Raw genomic sequence first — 15816 nt, 5'->3', positions numbered from 1 at the left:
TTATATCTACATATATTTGAATTTAATATGTGGTAGAGGTGGCATTTCAAATTAGTGGGAGAAATTTAATGAGCAGTGTTGTGACAACTGTTTATTTAGAAAAAGATCTGCTACCTCATGCCACACACAAAAATTAATTTCAGATAAATCAATATTTAAATATATACATGAGTATAAAAATAATAGAAGAAAATATTAGAATAATTTTATAATGTTGGAGGTGGGTGGGTCTTAATCCACTAGCTATAAAAAAATGATCGACAGATTTGACAAAAAAAGATTAAAATTTCTCTCCACAGAGAAACTAATATCATAAGCATAGTTGAAACACAAGATAACTATTATATATATGAGCAGAAGATGGTTATTATTCCTAACTTATATGAGTTCTTAAAATCTGTAAGAAAACCACAAACACAATTTAAAAATAGCAAATTCACGGAGTGCAAACCACAATAAAAATGAGTGGTCAGGAAAATGCAAACAAAGAAGATACAGTAAAAGTTAACTACATTCATAATATTTTGTGTTGGTGTCGGCATCAACCGGTACGCTACTTTGGAGAGGAATCTTGCTTCATCTCTCTGAACTACAAGTGTTCATTCCATTTGACCTACAAATTCTATTTCTAGGAATCTATCCTACAGAAATATTTATGTAAGCATGAAAGGATATACCTATTAGGATATTCATGGCAGCATTACGTGTAAGAGGACCTTTATTTAGGTTTTCTACTCCAAGAATTTGCTCTGTTTCCTCTAGAAACAGCTTTTCCAGTTATTTATCTTGGGTTTTCTCTTTCATGCTATAGGCTTCAGAAAAGTGCCTACTGACCCCTGATTGTCCACTTATGTTATATCCATTGATGTTTAAGATGAAAGCAATGAGAAGTCTGCCTGAGAGCTCTGTACATATTGGCCAACTTTTAGAGGGTGAGAGAACGGAGCGCCAGTTACTGAGCCACTTCTTTCCCCAACTCCACAAACTGATGTCTTGGGTACCAATTCTCACAACCATGCCCTAGTTCCCATCAGCTTTTGGATAAGGATGGTGATGCCAGCATTCCGAATGTGTGTGGAGGGAAGTGTGTTCATATACTTCCCTATTTTTCACTTCCATCTTTCCTCACACTGTCCATTTTATCTGCTGCCCCCAGACTCAGAGGCTCTTGGGCTCTGTATGCAGGCTGGCCCCTCCTCATCACCATCCCTCTCTGCTTCCTCAGCTGTGATTTCCTCTGCTCTATTAGTGAACATTCTTCCATATGCTTTCAGAAACTTGTTCCAGAAATTTGTTAAAATCATTTCACAGACACCCCTTCTCTTGTTTTCTTGGTGGTTGTAGGTTATATCCTGTCTTATTCCTTTAGGCTGATTTTAATGAAATCTTGGGAGGAAGGAAAAAAAAACCAACTCATGTACTCAGCCTGCCATCTTGAACCACAAATCAAACGTATCATTTGCAATATTAGAGAATAGACAATTTAAACATCCCTCAATAGGAAACTATTTAAATCTGATGTATAGAATACTCTGTACTCAGAAAATAATGAATTAGCTTTATGCAGTAATATGAAAAGGTATGATATAATATTAAAATAAAAGAGCAAATTGCAAAGAGTATGTATAGCACCACTACTATTTTATTTGTACTTCCACATGGAACCGTGAAGAGTGGACATTTTTCTGTCTTAACACCTGAAGGCAGTGGACCAGGTGTGGGGTTGGCACAAAGAAGGAATCTCATCTTTTCACTCTATATCATTTGTATTGTTCAGAATTTTTATAACATGTATGAAAAATCTTGGGGATTGATTGTCAGGTGTCATGGATCATCTATCACTTGCAAACCTTTAATTTATTAGTTGAGCAGCTCTCTATGGGAAAGGTTGGAGTATTTAAAAAATAGGATGTCTTACATTTGTATGACCATTATGATTATTTCAAACTTTTAAGAAAACATGATTAACAGTAAAAGTATTGCCAGTTTATTTTTAAAAGCTATAGATCTTTAAAAAATTCCTCCCAAGTCTAAGGTTCTGTGACAACGTAACATGTTGGCGGTAGAACATGTCCTGTAGAATCAATTTTGCTTGGTATGCTTTTATGTCTGATTTCTTAACTGTTACATATTGACATTAGTAAACTGAGCTAGCTGAACTATGCCAACTTTGATATTTCAGCTAGAATAATTTTACAACATCTCATTATTAAGGAAGAGGTAAGGAATATAAAATGCCAATCATGTTAATAAAATTAGGTTTAACTTTCTGTTTCCAAAGAACAAGGTTCAGAACAACTTACATGCAAAAGGAGAATACATAGGCTTTAGCAGATACATGGGTTTGAAAGTCTTTTCCATTAAAAAGATGTATATTTAGGAATCTATAATCCACCAACAAGCCTATATTTCAGACCATGTGAACAAATTCAAATAAACACTGAAAAGCAGAACTCAAGTCTGAAAAGTTTCATTGGTTTCCAACCTAAAATGAGACAAAGATTCCATCTCCTAAAGTCTATGCACCATTAAAGGTCACGGTTTCTGTAGCTTTGCTCAGAGAATAGTTAACATCGTAAAGTGCCGAGTTGGCCTGTTGCCCCGGGTCCACATGGGTCTCTTTGCTGTGATGGTCAAACCAAATTAAGCCATAAACTCAGAGTCAGGTTGAATGCACCACCACTATTTACATATCAGACAAAATTTGGGGGTTGTATGCCTCCTCCTTCTACATATGTAGTTTCTGATTTTTATTTTTTAAAAAATATTTTTATTTATTTTTGAGAGAGAGAGAGAGAGAGAGAGAGAGAACGTGCACACAAATGGGGGGAAGGGCAGAGGGAGAAGCAGACTCCCTGCTGAGCAGGGAACCCAAGGTGATACTCAACCCCATGCTGTGGGATCATGACTTGAGCCAAAGGCAGACGCTTAATGGACTAAGCCACCCAGGTGCCCAGTTTCTGATTTTTAAATGTTGGTTTTCATATCCTCACTCTATAATTGCATCTTTAGGAAGTCTAGATCTTTCTTGAAGCATGCAAAGTAAAGAAAGTCCAGTTTGAAATATCAGAAGACCACGTACATCTAAATACTTAGAGACTGAAATGCTTACTATACATAAAGCATGACTACTATTAGTAACTAGTGACTGGCATGTTGAGAGAATCACTCACATATTGAGGGTTTTAAAAAAATCTTTTAAAATGAGGTGATAGGACCATCTTTTCCAGCACTAATAATACAGGTCCTTCTGTTTTCATTGAAATATACTTTCTATTTCTTGCTTTCTTTAAGGTTTTACTTATTTATTCAGAAGAGACATAGGTAGAGGGAGAAGCAGGCTCCTTGCAGGGAGCCCCATTGGGGACTTGATCCCAGGACCCCGGGATCACGCCCTGAGCCGAAGGCAGATGCTCAACCACTGAGCCACCGAGGTGCCCCTACTTTCTAGTTCTATGAAGTTTGGAGAGTTAGTCATTAAAAGATACCAAGTGTTTAATAAGAAAAGGCTTGATTGGAATTACAAATAATTAAAGGTAATTCTGGGAAACGGTAGGGTAACTGAGAAAACGTTTAAACATTTTTGAATTTTTTTGAAAGCAATGATACAAATTTGAACATTCATTTCCTCTCTATTGCCTATTCTATGGAACAAATAGCCAAATCAATTTTCTGGATGAAGTCACATTTTTATACAAAATAGTTTTCCTAGCCAGGAATACAAGGTCAGGCAAGTGAAACCCTCAGCATTACTTGGAAAATTGTAGAGAAACCCACCACATGTCTCTTTGAAAAACATTTATGTGCCTGAAAATGTGTAATGTAAAAAATAGTCCTTGAACAGTTTAAAGATAGCTAGAGACCCACACTCTAAATGGTTATCCATAATCTCATGCAATCCCATGCAATTTAACTTTTAGAATATACAGACCTCACAGAATAGACAATTTAGCAGGATAGGTATAGGTAAAGAGAATACCTGTGATGAGAAAAAGACATCTGGGGTGTCTGGGGGGGCCAGTGAGTGGGGCGTCTGACTCTTGGTTTTGGCTCAGATCATGATCTCAGGGTTGTGGGATCAAGCCCCACGTAGGGCCTCACACTCAGCAAGGAGTCTGCTGGAGATTTTCTCTCTCTCCTTCTCCCTCTGCCCCTCCCTCCCCTCACTCTCACTTGTGCATGCTCTGTCTCTCTCAAACAAATAAATCTTAAGAAAAAGACCATCTGAACCATTATACACTTTAAAAGGCTAAATTTTATGATAAGTGAATTATATCTCAATAACAAAAGGAAGAAAGGAGGGAGAAAACGGCATTCCAAGTGCTTTAAGTGATTTAAGTTCTGCAGACAGAAGCTCCCGATCATCTCCCCTGGGACCTCCTTTCACTACAGCCTGCTCTTTCCATTCTCCCTCTTATGCCCACAGGGCATCACGTAATATTGCCGATGGACTCCAGATTTCTCAGGTACCCCACTGGTCTCTGGGCACACAAGAGTGAACGTGACTTTCTGAGTCACTCTCCCATTGAGTCTCTTTTAGGGGGAGAGGGATTTTTGACTCCATGAAGCTTTGATGTACTGACGTGCTCTGAGACAAAAGAAAGGGAAAGACCGGTTATCTTTCCCATACTCAGACATCCAGTGGATAATCACCCAGGCTTTTATCTTCAGAGGGCGTAGCTTAAAACCAGCTTTCTGAACTGAGCAAGGGAAAATTTTACTAAAAACAACACAAAATTCATTAAAAAAGTGCCATTGTTTGCTGCTGCATTTGAACACAAGGGCATTTCAAATAATCTCCTGAAGAACACTTTCCATTCTAGAAGACAAGATGTTTATGGAGATAGGATTTTCTAATATTCCAAAAAGAGGAAAAAACACAAAGATTATTTCCTCATAACTGAAGATGACACACAAATCACTCATTGGGAAAACTAGGCTTATTGCCACTTTGGCGGCTCCTGAGGGTGCCAGAGCGAATACAATGGCTTTCCACTTTAACTGGCCTTCTGTCAGAGACTCGTTTGCCATCCTTTCTTCCTCCTGCCAATAAATCTAGGTGAAGCAAATTTTGGTTGCATCCCCCTGAGTGCAGAAAAAAAGAGCTGCAGCATCTGGAGTTATCTTCTGGAGTGTTCCTAGTACTTGAAATTTGTGACATTAATCATCCCTTGACTGCTGCAAGGCCAATGGTGTACCAGAAGAATTCGAGTTCTGAGAGTTGCTCATGGGTATTATATCTCGGTAGACTACCCCGCTTGGAGATGCCTAGGTTCAAATCCCAGCTCCACCTCTTTCTTGCTGTGTGACGTTAGCAAGTTACATAAACTCTCTGTGTCTCTTTCCTTATCTATAAAATGGGAATGGGAACAGGTCCTATCCCCTAGGGTTGTTGAGAGGGTTCAATAACTTAGTACGTGAAAAGCACTGAGAATAGTGCCTGGCATGTAGTGTCTGTGCTATTTTAGTTCCTGTTAAAGAAGTAATTAAAAAATGAAAATGAATATGGCTGTTCACTAAATTATTTTAAGAAATTGCTTTCCTTATATTACTTTGTTAACTAATCTGTGCATGCTCACATGAATTGGAAATTGGTCGAAATTAATTCGTCTGGCCCGATTTGCTTTGCGTAAAATGCAATCGGCCAGCAACCCAGAATGAAGTATCACCAGAGGTCAAACCTTTTGTGGGAAAATGCGTAAAAATGGCCTCTTGATATTGATGATATTGCCCAAAATAACCACAACTGTTCAGAAGATATACGCGTACTATCCACATCCCATTGCCCCAGGCTGATGCAGCGGAAAGAAGGGAAACACGGTTTTCACTTCAGATCTATAGGGAATGAAGCTCCAGACAGGATCACCAATGGCCTCTGGCCACCTTGAAATCCAACGGAACAAAGACTGGCACGTACCTTGGCTTTTCAAAGAGCCTCCCCCATCCCAGAGAAACAATTTAGCCCATTACCTATTGCATAACCATGTTTCTCTTGGAAGGAACACAGGCTGGCTTAAATGTGTAGATGTTAAATATTTATTTGCAAGGACCTTTAAAATCTTCTCCACCCACACTTCTCATTTCAAGGAGGAGGCCAAGCAGTGCTTTGGCATTCCCCAGTGGCACCTTTTCCGTGTCCAAGGACCTCTGGACACTGCTGTGTCACGATCCTGGGAAGAAGTGAATCATCCAATAGTGACAGATGGTTTCCTCTGGAAAAAGACCAAGCTTACCCAAATAGTTATTGCTCTTGTACATCTCGGTGATGTTGATTTTGGTGGCTCCTTGGGGAATCTCGACCACTCGGTGATAGCCCAGGCTGGTGAGGGCATGCTTGAACACACCAGACACAACCTGACAGCCTGTGTTGTCGCCTCCGCACACCCCGCATTTGTCCACCACTTTGTCCGAGCCTAGGTAGTCGTCACAGCCAATGCTCTGCAAAGAGGTGGAAAACAAAAGACTCTTGTAGCACAGAACAGGAGCATGGGGGAAATGGGGGGGGAGGGTGATGAAAGATCTATTGGTGGGTCTTTCTTCTTTTTTAAAAGATTTTATTTATTTGGCAGAGAGAGAGAGAGAGAGAGAGAGAGAAAGAGAAAGAGAGAGAATGAGCAGAGGGAGCAGCAGAAGGAGAGAGAGAAGCAGACTCCCCACTGAGCAGGGAGCCCAACACGGGGCTCAATCCCATGATCCTGAGATCATGACCTGAGCCGAAGGCAGCTACTCTGGGTATAGATATGCATGAAGTATACACTCTAGGGGTGGGGTGCAGGCCACAGACAGTAAACATGACAAGTAAATCAAACAGTATGCTTGGTGGTGGTGAATGATAAGGAGAAAAATAATGCAGAGAGAAGGAATAGAGAGGGTGTGAGGACTGGTCACTTGTTTACACTGGTTGGACAGTGAAGTTGTCCAGCAAATCCATCTCCCTAATGGACTCAGAGAGGAGAGACCATCTGGGATTTTTTAAAAAGATTTTATTTATTTATCTGAGAGAGAGAGAGAGAGAGAGAGAGAATGAGAGGGGAGAGAGAGAGAGAGTGAGCATGAGCATGGGGAGGGGCAGAGGGAGAAGCAGACTCCCCTGCAGAGCAAGAACCCAGGACCCCAGGATCATGACCTGAGCCAAAGGCAGATGCTTAATGCCACCCAGGCGCAACCCCCCTGCCCCACCATCTGGGATTTTTATATAAGGTTCTTCAGGACCATGATAAGTACTGCACCTAAAATTGGGGTTTGTCCCCAGGTCCTGTGTTCTAAAGGACAGACTGTATAAACACTTAGCAAAGTATCCTCAGAAGCAGTACTCAGAGACCCAGTGTCTTAGGAAATGACATCAAATTGGTTGAGATCTGGGTCTTCACTAGTCATGGTAGCTCTGAAGAGTGGAGCAGCAGGATTTTGCTTGGCTCCCACAAAGTATTTTTCCCAGGAGAGAAGGGTGAAGGGAGAAAACAGCCAGAAACATCAACAAACTGGATGATCTGTGTCTAAATGATGGGGTGCTCCTCATTCAGGCAGCCTTATCAGCATTTAAAAAACCTCCACTGACCTTCCTGGATTCCCTCAAAAAAATAACCTTCCCATTACTCATTATAAGACCTTTTTAGTTTTATCTTTCCCCTCTCTGTTCATGTTTTCTGTTGGGGGAATTTTATTTTGAATAAAAATCTAAACCTTGGAACAAAGCGCAAGATGATTATCTTTATGCCATCCTTTCCCACTTCTGGAGCCGATTCCCCAGGGCTCATGATCATGCTTCCTGAATCCAAAATTTGGACGTGTGGTCTCAGGAAAGAAGTCTGTCACGTTTCTATGGGCCGATAGAAGGGCGCAGATTAGAGTCTGGATGATGAAGTCCTTGGATGACAGTTCAGTGGATTATGAGGATAGGGAATGACACTTGAAATCAGAGTGGGATTCTAAAACTTGAGACACATGTTTGCTGAATCACAGGCTTGAGTTGGTCCTTGAATTCTTTTTATTAAAATTTATTATTTTTTAAAGATTTTATTTATTTACTTATGAAAGACAGACAGAGAGAGAGAGAGACAGAGACAGAGACATAGGAGGACTCGATCCCAGGACCCTGGGATCATGACCTGAGCCAAAGGCAGATGCTCAACCACTGAGCCACCCAGGTGCCCCTTGTCCTTGAATTCTAAGAGCAATCATCAGACCATATCTCAGGGGGCAAAGTGGTCAACAAACCACTCAAAATCCACTCTGGATTTTGTGAAATCACCCTGGGTCTGTGCCTGTGGGCCCTACACGTCAAATTCTATATGCAGAGTCAAATCAGGTGTTCAGGCTTTTCCCTCCAACCTCACACTTGACTGACATCTTTCTGAAGGCACTGTACCCCTGTACCTCTGCGTTATTACTTCCATATTTCGGAGTGTACATTAGTCCATCAATAACAACTGGTCTTTCTTCACAAATAGCCTCTCTGTAAAACATTATTTCTGACAATAACAGAACATCATCTCAGCGTGTTCATCCACATCCAATTAACCTTTCAAAATGCCATGTTTGCTATGTATTCCTCCTCCCTCAAATATTTCTTGCCCCTGCCCCATGTGCACTTTAGTAGAAAAATAAGGAAAATGTTTTCCATGCGTGATTTCCATCTCTGACCCCTTGGGTTCTCCGTCGCTTTGAAAGAAAGAAACCAACCCGCAAATTGCTAAAGCAAGATTCTAACCACATTAAGGACATGCCTCTGATTGTCACTGATGGCGAAGATGGACAGAAAAGTGAGTCAGCACACAGTCCCTGTGCCGTCTAGCAAAATCTCACCTTCCTCCCTTTCCATTCCTGCTCTTCCCAGACTCAGTTTGTCCCAGACTGGGTCCTCCTCATGGGGCAATCCAGTAAAGGGAACACTGTCACAAAGCATGCAGGTAAAAAAAGAACACGTAGGAAGTAGGAAAGCATGCTCACGGAATGACCTGGCTCAAGTGTAGGGTTGGTTGCTGGGAGGGATGAACTCAGGCTGGAGAATTCAGCTGCAGTGTTTAAGAATCTTGGTAGCCAGGATGAAGAATTAGATTTTATCTGATGGCAGCAGCAATTGCTGGATGTCTAAAGAAAGAGAGGGCTACACTTGGATTTGTGTTCCGGATGATGACTTTGGCGGGTGCGGAGAGGGTCTCAGAGTGGGGAGACAGTCTAGTGAGTCTCTCTCTTCTAAACAGGGTGTAGGGAATATTTCAAGGATAAATGAGAGCCATCGAAGACAAGGGCAGACATCACATGAATCCTCAGCCCCCAGCCCAATGAGAATGGGATGATCACAAGGTTGGCTTTAGACAACCACAGCCAGACTAAATGTCGTTTTATCTTGTGAAACAGATAGTATATTAAAATGCTCTGCGTAGTTCCACAAATGCCACCCTTACACGCCAGATTTTCTGCATAGCATGGCCACTCTGGAGGAATCTAGACATGGGGGGGGGGTGCGTAGCAGTTTTTCCTGACAGACGTCCAAATGGCCTGGTGGCTGGCTTCAGTGAAGCGTGTAGCCTCACAAGTGCTGCCAAGAACAAAAGGTGACGTCCTCTTTCCTCAGGGCTGGATGGTCACTTCCTTCTGGGGTCATGCTGAAAACATCTCCACTACCATCCAGATCTTTCAGGGGTCAATGACCAGAAATGGATGGTCCCTGAATTCTGGCTTGCATATTAGGAAGCTGGTCAGTTGGTCTCTGATGGGGATGACTTAATAATGCCGAGCTATGTCTCCAAACTCGGTGGTGCCACCCAAGTGCCATCAGTGGGTGCTTCCAGTGGGCCCTTAGGGACTGCTGGTTTTGCGCTGGCTCTGCCGCTCAGGAGGGCTAATCTCTGAATATGTTAATTAGCCATCCTGAGCCTCGGGTCCTTCATCTGTGGCTTGGGATGGTACAGTGTCTATCATCTCACAGCAATGTTGGGAGGACCTACTGAGGCAAACATAGAAGGCACCTAGCAGAAAGCTGCAATAGGATGGCTTCTCAGAAAACATGGGGTTTTGTTAATTATGGTCTTCACAGACTGGGTTTCATCTGGAATCTATCCATTTTTAAGTAAATTTCATCATCAGGAGAAAGTCAGAAAAATCCAAAGAGCTAAGAAAAAGCCAACGTTTGCCATAAAGGGAAGGCACACTGTGTGTCCCTTTCATACTTATTGTCCCCAACAGCACCTTGTGAAAAAAGACAGGATGCATATCTGCTCCGCCATCTACCTTTATTCCTTTTTTTTTTTTTTACCATGCACTGTGGCTCAGAAGAGACATTTCTTGCTGTTGCAAAGGCAACTGGACAACTATCAGGTATCCTTACTATTCTTCCAGTGATTTCTGCAACATGTTGTAGGAAAATTTTACACATTGCAAGCCATCACAAGAGAAATTGCTCACGAATTGCCCCCAATTGTGTGCCAAAATTAACCTAAATGGAATTTCCTGAGGGAAATGAGCAATCCGCCTGACATCTCTGGTGGTGGGTATCACAGAGAGGAAGCCTCTGTACATCACGGCAGAGTAGGCTGGTGCCAGGCATGCAGATAGTGGAGCTTCTGATTCCCTAATGGGAAGCAGATGTTTCTGTGTGTGCTCACTCAATAAACACAGCAGATAGGGTAACCTCAACTGGTTGGCTAGATGATACCAACAGGTAACACAACGTGCCTTAACAATCATGCTGTCACAACAGTGTGGGAGAATGTTATTCTTAAAATGATTAGTAGCTAACACCAACTTACTTGATTTGCAGCAAGCTAACTCATGGAAATACAAATGGATGCCAAAACTTTTATTCATGACATTCTGTTGAAAGAAACCCTTTGCATAATGATAAATATCTCCCTCTTGTTACTGTTAGGAATGTACGCCAATACCACCTTCCTGGAAGGCAATTTAGCAATATATACTGTTTGACCCTAATTCTTCTTCTAGGAATTTATGCTAAGGAAATGATAAGAAATTAGACCAGCGATTTCTGTATGAGGCAGCTCATCACAGTTGTTATCATTAATAAAAAAAATTAGAAATACCCTAAGTGTCCGACATAGGAAAGCAGTTAAATAATACATAGAAATTCTCTGGGAAATGCTGGCTGAGTCTTCCCCTGTTATTTTTCTCATTAAAATCTGCTAGCGCTTGTGCCTGCAGGGTTGACCCTCAATACAGTTCAGGAAATATTTTCTGAGGCAGCCCCTACTATGTGCCAATAAGGTGTAGGCAGGGAGACATGAAGGTAAAACAGACATGATTCTTACTTATGGTCTAAATCAGGGGTTGACAGATGACAGCCCACAGGCCAAATCTGGCCCACAACCTGTTTTTGTAAATAAAGATTTATTGGAACACAAGAACTCATTTGTTATTGTCTAGGGCTGATTTTGTGCTGTAGCAGCAGGGTTGAATGGTTGCGACAGAGAGACAATGGCCCATGGCGCCTAAGATATTTATGATCTGGCGCTTTATAGAAAAAATGTCAACCTCTGGACTAAACTGGCAGACGTGATCCCATGATTCAGTGTAGTACATAGAGGTGGGAGGGAGATGTGCAGAGCCCTCTGTGGCCAAGACTGTGGCTCAGGCTGATGCTTCTAGATTCACCCCTGGTCGCCCTCATCTGTTTCCTATATACCACCCACATGACTTATCCCAATCTGTCTCAACCTTAAAACAGAAGGCAAAGAGTTGTCATCTTCTACCTCAATAGTCTTCAAGTGTTTTTTCTTAAGGAGAAAAAACATACTTTCCAAACAAAACCTCATGCAGAAATGCAGAACTCCAACATACAAAATGAGACAGGCTTCTGAATTTCAGCATGTTACCTTCCTACCTTCTTCCTTGTGGCCAGGGTTTCTCAACCATGGCTCTAGGGACATTTTGGGCCAGATAGTTCCTGGTTGTGGGGGCTGCACTATAGGATGGCTGGCGGCACCCCTGGCTTCTGTCCACTGGATGCCAGTAGCATCCCTCCCCTCAGTGTGACAGATGAAAATGTATCTAGACATTGCCAAATGTCCCCATTGTAACAAAATCACCTCCAATTGAGAATTACTGTTCTAGTATAATCCATAGATCATGGGACACCACAGAAGAACATGATAGATCCCCAGAACCATTAGAACAATGGAAGTTCCAAAGAAGCACCCAAACAGCACTCTGTCAATGTCAGAAGCTAATGAGCAAAGAATGCTTAGTTACCTAGTTAAAAAAAAAAAAACACAAAAACAAACCCAAAACCAATCCATTTCCACACTGCCATCAGTATCCTAGGGCTCTTTAAGCTTGCCATTTGGCTTAACTTCAGTGTGAGCAGGACAATGTACTGGAAAGAGCACGGCACCTAGTATACAGTAGGTACTTCATAACTATACTGAATAGAAGAGCAGCTGGTTGAGGCATCAAGAGATCAAAGTTATAGGACCAATTTTCTCCCTCAACTGGATCATCTCTAAGGTATCTTTTGGTGCTAAACTATTTCTGAAAAAGAGAGATACGCCCTGATATGAGGAATCTTGCCATGTCTAAAGTCAGAGGAATTTGCTCTACGCAGACAGAATTAAATTGGAACCAGGAATCCATGGGAAACAAACTGACATTGTCATTCATTTGAAGCGGAGAAACGGTCCATGGGATGAAAGGTATTTTGGCTTCCCTAATGAAGGCAATTGTGAAATTAGTGATCTGGTTTTAATCAAGCTTATGGTTGTTACTTTTCAGTTCCTCATCGTGTTTCATTAGAGAATAGCACCTTTACCCAGTGACTTAACTGGAAGAAAATGTTGGCTCTCTCGCTGGATAAAATTGGGTGAGAATCAGTGTTTACAAATCTGATGAAAGAAGCCCCAAGAGGGAAACATTTTACATGCTCTAAGAGAATTACCACCCTCCTTGCCATGAGGGTCGTCTTCCCGTGGAGAGTGGGGGTGCTCCAAACTGTAAAGTGCCAATGCTTCACTTACATGGTCTTCCTCCCAGTGGCTTAAAATGGAGGGAAGCCACCTGGATGGCTCAGCGGTTGAGCATCTGCCTTCGGCTTAGGTCGTGATCCCCGGGGTCCTGGAATCAAGTCCTGCATTGGGCTCCCCGCAGGGAGCTTGCTTCTTCCTCTGCCTGTCTCTGCCTCTCTCTCTGTGTCTCTCATGAATAAATAAATAAAATCTTTAAAAAATGGGGGAGGAGGGATGAATAAGTTATGACAATGACAACTGCTTTATTATAAAAATAAGTTATATATATTTTTGTGTAGGATGGCAGAAACCTCTAGACTTCCACTTTACTTTTAAAATATAAAGTTGTATGGCAAATTCTCTGTTTAAAGGGAATTCTGTTTAAAATACTTGGTCAGGTTGTATGGAAACTCTATAGGGCCCATACCATGTGGGGCAGGTCTGTCAAGTGCTATGGCTTAGGCAGCCAAGGGGTCAGGACTAGGAAGTTTCCTGCAGAAAGGAGCAGAGAGACACTGTCTACATTCTATAACGTGAAGTTCTGTAAGCAAGTATTAGCAAAAAGGCAACGCTGAGTTGGGTTGATGAGTGTGCCCCAGGATAGGTTGCCTGTATCCTGGCCTCATTTCTATGGCCTCCTGGGCTCAGGTAGCCTGAGTCTGCAAGCATGGGTCTAACCAGAAGGCCCTCAGAGAACTGTGGGTGAATCCAGTGCCAACCAGAAGGCAGTGAGGGAGACTCTTGCTTGCATCCTTGTCACTTCCTTGACACACAGCATCTCTCCAAATGTGTCTGTTTGCATTTCTTTCCACAAGATGGCACCTATAAGCCTTAGTAAATAAAAGGGTACTCACCTAAGCAACTAGTTTAGGGATGGGAAACGGGAAATAGTGGTTGAACATTTAAAGGATGACTATTGAGAAACACCAGAGGGCTAGGCTCAGCAATGAGCTCTTTTGTTGTTAAGACAGACTTTCCCTTCTCAAAACATTTTTGTGGAGCATTTAAAAATGTAGGTGAACTATGCAGGCCTTTTATGTTCAGATTGTTCACGACAATACTTAGACATCTGCATAAATGCATTAAACTTTGGGAGTGAATGTGCTTTTTGGATGTTACTGGGTGATCTCCAGGGATGGCTGAGAAGGCTGGCTGGCTGGCTGGGGAGATGAAGAGGGAAAAGGCAGGCTATTAAAGTTGGGGGATTTAAGTGAACTCAACTCCAAGGCTGTGGAGTTGAGAACAGCACATTGAAATGCTGTTTTCGGGAGACAAAGGCGTGGATAGGAGATGGAGAGACTGGAGGCTGAGAAGCACCAAGACAGCTACATTCGGATGGGCGCAAGGGAAGGGGGCCTGGATGGAGAGAAGGAATGAGAATGGAGGGCAAAAGCACACTGATAAGGTTACTCTGAAGGAACAGTGAATGGAATGAAGAAGGATGCCCTATTGAAGGCAAAGTAGGGATGACTTCCTGGCCGGTGGGGTGGACATCTGCAAGAACAGCAATGTGGCCTGTTTCAGGCAGAGGCCTTACAGATGCTGTGGGTATGTGTGTGGGTGGTGGTGGTGGAAGATGGGGGCACAGGCCTGTGATGGTGTCATCTTAGAGCCAGGATTGTGGTAAAGATCTTGGTGCATTAATTCATTTGTTGGATTTGGTCATATTCATTCTCTCTCTTTTGGTGGAACTTTAACACCCTAAACATTTTCATTTTAGCTTTTTGGATGGAAATCCTTCCAAAGTATATATTTTTTCTGTTATGTCTTAGTTTTTTTAAAAAAATCAAGAATAATAAACATTATTTGATTTTTTCTAGACCCTCGTTATTCAAAATGTGTGGTCCGTGGACCAGCAAGCATAGGCATCATCTGAGAGCTTGTTAGAAATCCTGGCCCCCATTCCAGGCCTACTGAATTGAAATCTGTGTTTGAGTAGCACCCGCAGGTAATTCCTGAACATTTGGATTATTTGGCTTTTTGGGTCACTTTATTTACTTCATGTTCTTTCTATTTTTTTCAAGTTGCATACTAGCCCCTAAGTGACAGCCAACACTCCCATTTGGGCAAAACAAAGATAGTATGACACAACTACCTTTTTGATTGCATCTGGAAAGAAATAATGCCTTTGGAGGACTTTTCCCTATGAGATTTTTAAGGGAAGGGGAACTGGGTGGAGGTAAGACACACATGCATACGTAGCCTCCTGAGAATTCCAGTGCTGGACAGAAGCAGAGGCTCTGGGACCCCCAGCAGCTTGCTTCACCGATGAAGAAGCAAGTCCTGGGAGGGGAAGTGATTTCTCCAGGTTGGTAGAAAGAGGACTTCCTGCTAGGGACTCTTTTCCATGACACTCTGATGTCTTCCAGCTCCTTCTGAGACAGGGTTTTACTGTATGCTCACCTCAAATGGTCCATCTTTCTTTCCTTTGTGCTTATTATGTCCCCATAACCACGTGAGAATGCTTTTATCTACCAGCGAGAATAGCAACTCCTTTTAACAAGTGGTCTTTGTGAAAATACTTGGATACACTGCTTTGGGTATAGGGGGTGGCACCCTGAGGCCTAGGGTCAGTAGAAACCAAGGCAACAAGAAATAATGGCCAAACTGAGATATGGCTTAATAGAAGGAGTCTGGTTTTGCTTCCAGGGCTGGAGAGAGCAGAAAGGGACAAGGCAGGAGAGAAGCTAAGAGATGGTGAAGGGCCAACCAGAAGCCCCAAGTGGATGGGAGAGCCGCTGATAACTGACCTTGCTCACTTGCTGAGATTTAAACCTTTCTCTGTTCCTGGCCCTCCCATGTCTTTATTGTTCTACACCTGTGTTATGCCTATGTTCCTGTCTTTAGGATTCCTGGTTTA

General features: G+C 42.3%; 1 protein-coding gene across 3 annotated transcripts in view; it reads right to left on the bottom strand.

Moving 5' to 3' along the window:
- Positions 1-15816, bottom strand: part of THSD4 (thrombospondin type 1 domain containing 4) — a 568727-nt gene that overhangs the window by 101553 nt on the left and 451358 nt on the right. For all 3 annotated transcript variants that reach the window (XM_072809456.1, XM_072809457.1, XM_072809458.1), the window contains one exon: positions 6234-6438. In XM_072809456.1, the coding sequence (XP_072665557.1) occupies positions 6234-6438 (205 nt within the window). The remainder of the gene's footprint in view (positions 1-6233; positions 6439-15816) is intronic.

This window comes from Canis lupus, chromosome 32, assembly GCF_048164855.1.
Source record: "Canis lupus baileyi chromosome 32, mCanLup2.hap1, whole genome shotgun sequence".
NCBI classification, from domain to species: Eukaryota; Metazoa; Chordata; class Mammalia; order Carnivora; family Canidae; genus Canis; species Canis lupus.
Note: the sequence above shows the minus strand (reverse complement) of the source record. Positions and strands in the feature narration are given on the sequence as shown.